Consider the following 3,252-nt stretch of genomic DNA (forward strand, 5'->3'; position numbering starts at 1 on the left):
TTGAGATAAAAGAAAATGAATATGATATCGTCACTGTGTCTTTCTGAACTCAGATTAGAACTGCGTTTAAAATGTAACATCTTCCACTCTAGGAATAATACATGTACTCGTAAACTTGCCATGTATACAAAAATGTTTGTTTGCAGTTTCTAAAGCAAATGTTTAGTAAGTTAATTTTGATTCCAAGACGAAACAAAATATTCAAAAAAAGTTGTTACTTTCTTAGATTACAAAATTAAACTTAAAAATGAAAAAAAAAATTGTTCTACATTGTATTTATGTAACTTGTAGTTAATTAAATATGCTTATTTGTAAACTGCAAACAAATTAATTTCTATATCAGGCAAAATATTCAGTCCAAGTCTAGTTAAAACCACCCATAAGGAGGGGCCACATCATAGCGTCTGGAATGTCCACCATTTGATCCATAACGTACCAGTTCATGGGGTTTCGGAACATGTTGCTTCTTCTGCTGGTTCTTCCAAACATTTGACTTCCGGTAGTTCCTGGAGTGTCTGAGGTGCTCAGTCCTAAAAAATATCCTTATGGTATATAGAATGTCTGTCATTTCTAAAGGTTTGTGGAAGGCATAAAAAACTGTTGTATAAAATTGATTGAACTTTAATAAATCTAGGTTGTTTAAGATAAAGATTGTTGGCCGGAAATGTGTAATAAAGATTTTCTCTTGTATAACCATATAAATAAATTTAGAGCTCGAGTTATTTTAGAATATGCTACTGTATTCATGATCACGATGGCAACCCCTCTCCGCTTCGTCCCAAATCCCTTCTGAACAAACGATCTTGTGGGTTAATTTCGGGCCATTCCAATGAAAGAGTTATGATCGTACCAGAACAATTTAATATAATTTAACATTTTGGGATAAATGTATGTCCAAATCTTTGTTTTATGAGTTCAGTTCTTCATTTGAGATTCTGAAACATGCTGGAAGCACTTCGACCATGAATTATTATGAATTATCATGAATTATTATTATTATTATTTTTTTTTGTTGGTTTCTTTCATTGGCATAATATTTTTATAATAATAATTAAAACATGTTGATTATATATAGCTTTGCTTCCCTTCCCTAAAATTGAATTATCATTCATTATACATACTAAATGTGTATTCTATTCTACACATGTAATCACAAATTACTTCAGCAAACGAAGAGACACTGCTTGTTCTAATTATATATTTTCTCTGTTTATCTTAGGGACACAGGGATAAGATAAATTGTTTTTTTTTTCGGACAAGTTTGTTCTTTTAGCCTTATCTCCCCACATCAGATTTATCATTCCTCCGTTCTATGTGACATGTCATGATTGCTCCCATATTTTAAGTTAATTAATGTAGACATTAATTAATTTCTTACCTTTTGAAGCTATCGTGTTTTGTGCAGTTCCTTAATGAAAAAGAAGGGATTCATTAATTATGAAATTATGTCATTTTCATAAATGGGGAGGTAGAAAAAGTTAACATGTGCAAAGAATTTGAAATATTAGATAAAGAAGACGAAATTCGTCATGAAAAAGTAATTAAAATATTCCAGTACATGATCACTTAATTGGTCGTAATCATATGACATGTTACAATATTCCCGCAATCAATCATACGTCCAAAATTAACATAACATAGTTTTCTAGAAGTAAATATTACACATTTCAAATGTCAAAATTTGTAGACCATTTTAAACGCCCTTTCAGTTGTTTCATTTTCAAAAGAAAACAATTCTCTTGTCGAGTACCGTCATCAAATGTTGATTTTATTTTCATTAATTTTACTAGATTCGCCTTAACAGGTGCGTTTTTACAAACCTGTTCCTCGAGTCTCTTCATCATTTGAGGGCCTTCAGGGCATATCAAAGGAATTGGAGGTAGAAATTACAAAAGTCCAAAGCAAAAAAAATCCTGGGTAATTAATCTAAAGAACTGGTAATTAATTTTTGTGTCTAATGGTCTAACTAGTCTCGTGGTGCATTCATGCATTAATATTCTAGATACTTAAATATGATTATCATATAGTTTTCATACACAACTTAAGGGTATATTCCTTCCCTAGGTTTATTTATTCTCTATCTATTTATATTTATTTATTTCATGGGTTTTTGGTATATATAGAATTTATTCACATATACATGTAATAAAGACCATAACAGGACAAAAAGGTTAAGAGATCTCTTATTTCTTACCTGGCTGTTGGTTGGCTTGATCAAATAATCTTTTCATTGCTGAAAATATAGCAATTGATTATTACGAAGTTATCGCTATTAATATTAAGAGTCAATTTATCTTGTAAGGAAAGTCTGTACAGACCTGTACTTTTGCACCAAAATGAAGTCTCATTTCATTTGTAATATATTGTACTTTACAATACTTCCAGAAAAATTGTGTGCACTTCTTCTTTCATGCATATGTTAATGTATTTATTTATTTATTACTTTCAATTTACCAATCAGAACACAAGGTATTTATTTATACCCTAGAAAAAATTAATCAATATTATAATACTTTATAAAACTGAAATTATCTTGAATCTTTTCAAATAAGTGCAGTTTAATCCATCAGAATATTACAAAAATATTTCGAAATATGCTGCTAATAGCAAACAAGAATTATTAACAAGAATAAAACAAGAGTGAAAAAAGATAAAAATGGTTCCATATTTTAATTTAGTTCTTATAAAGCAATTAAATAATCATGTATATGTAAAGCCGGATATGCGTCATGGTAAGTAATATATTCCTCAATATATTCTTCATATTGTTAGGGGTTACACTGTAGGTTTAGTAAGCTTACCGTTTAATTCATTTAAAACACATAACTAGAAACTAAACATAAATCCGTTAACATGTTTCAAACAAGAGATTTACCAAGGAAGCTAATTAAGTTGTCCTGCGCTGCCACCATTCCTAAGCAACATAACGTCACGAGCAGGAAGCCGTTCATGATGTTTCCGTATTTTTTTTTTAAATACCCAAATTCTGAAATCGTATTTAAGAATGAAATAATTACATTTGAAACACATCTGTGGGGATCTTAAACATCATAGTTAAACATAAACCAAATAAGGCATGGCATTTTGATATTATTCATGTTCATTTCAAAGACCCGTAGCAACGGTTTTAAAAGTGGTGTTCCACCTCCTAAAAACTGACATTGAAAAAAAAACCCATTCTGACGAGTCAAAAAAGTAAACTGTCCAAACTCGGAAATACCATTTTGTGGGTAGACAGGGGTGGAATGGACC

The 3,252-nt window shown here is 30.3% G+C and overlaps 1 protein-coding gene across 2 annotated transcripts; it reads right to left on the reverse strand.

Annotated features, from left to right (window-relative positions):
• Positions 1-223: 223 nt before the first annotated feature.
• On the reverse strand, positions 224-2,959 carry LOC133193796 (uncharacterized). 2 transcript variants are annotated; one of them, XM_061329724.1, is made up of 4 exons: positions 2,876-2,959; positions 2,195-2,233; positions 1,379-1,408; positions 224-530 (listed from the first exon to the last, which is right to left on the reverse strand). In XM_061329724.1, exons 1-4 carry the CDS (start codon positions 2,949-2,951, stop codon positions 364-366), a joined length of 312 nt encoding a protein of 103 aa, XP_061185708.1. In that variant the 5' UTR covers positions 2,952-2,959; the 3' UTR covers positions 224-363. The 2 variants fall into 2 exon arrangements, with proteins under 2 accessions (XP_061185708.1, XP_061185709.1); XM_061329725.1 differs by lacking the exon at positions 1,379-1,408.
• Positions 2,960-3,252: the final 293 nt, after the last annotated feature.

The sequence above is a fragment of the Saccostrea echinata genome, unplaced genomic scaffold (assembly GCF_033153115.1).
Source record: "Saccostrea echinata isolate AGI-Se365-2 ecotype Australia unplaced genomic scaffold, CSIRO_AGI_Sech_v1 ptg000028l, whole genome shotgun sequence".
Lineage (NCBI taxonomy): Eukaryota > Metazoa > Mollusca > Bivalvia > Ostreida > Ostreidae > Saccostrea > Saccostrea echinata.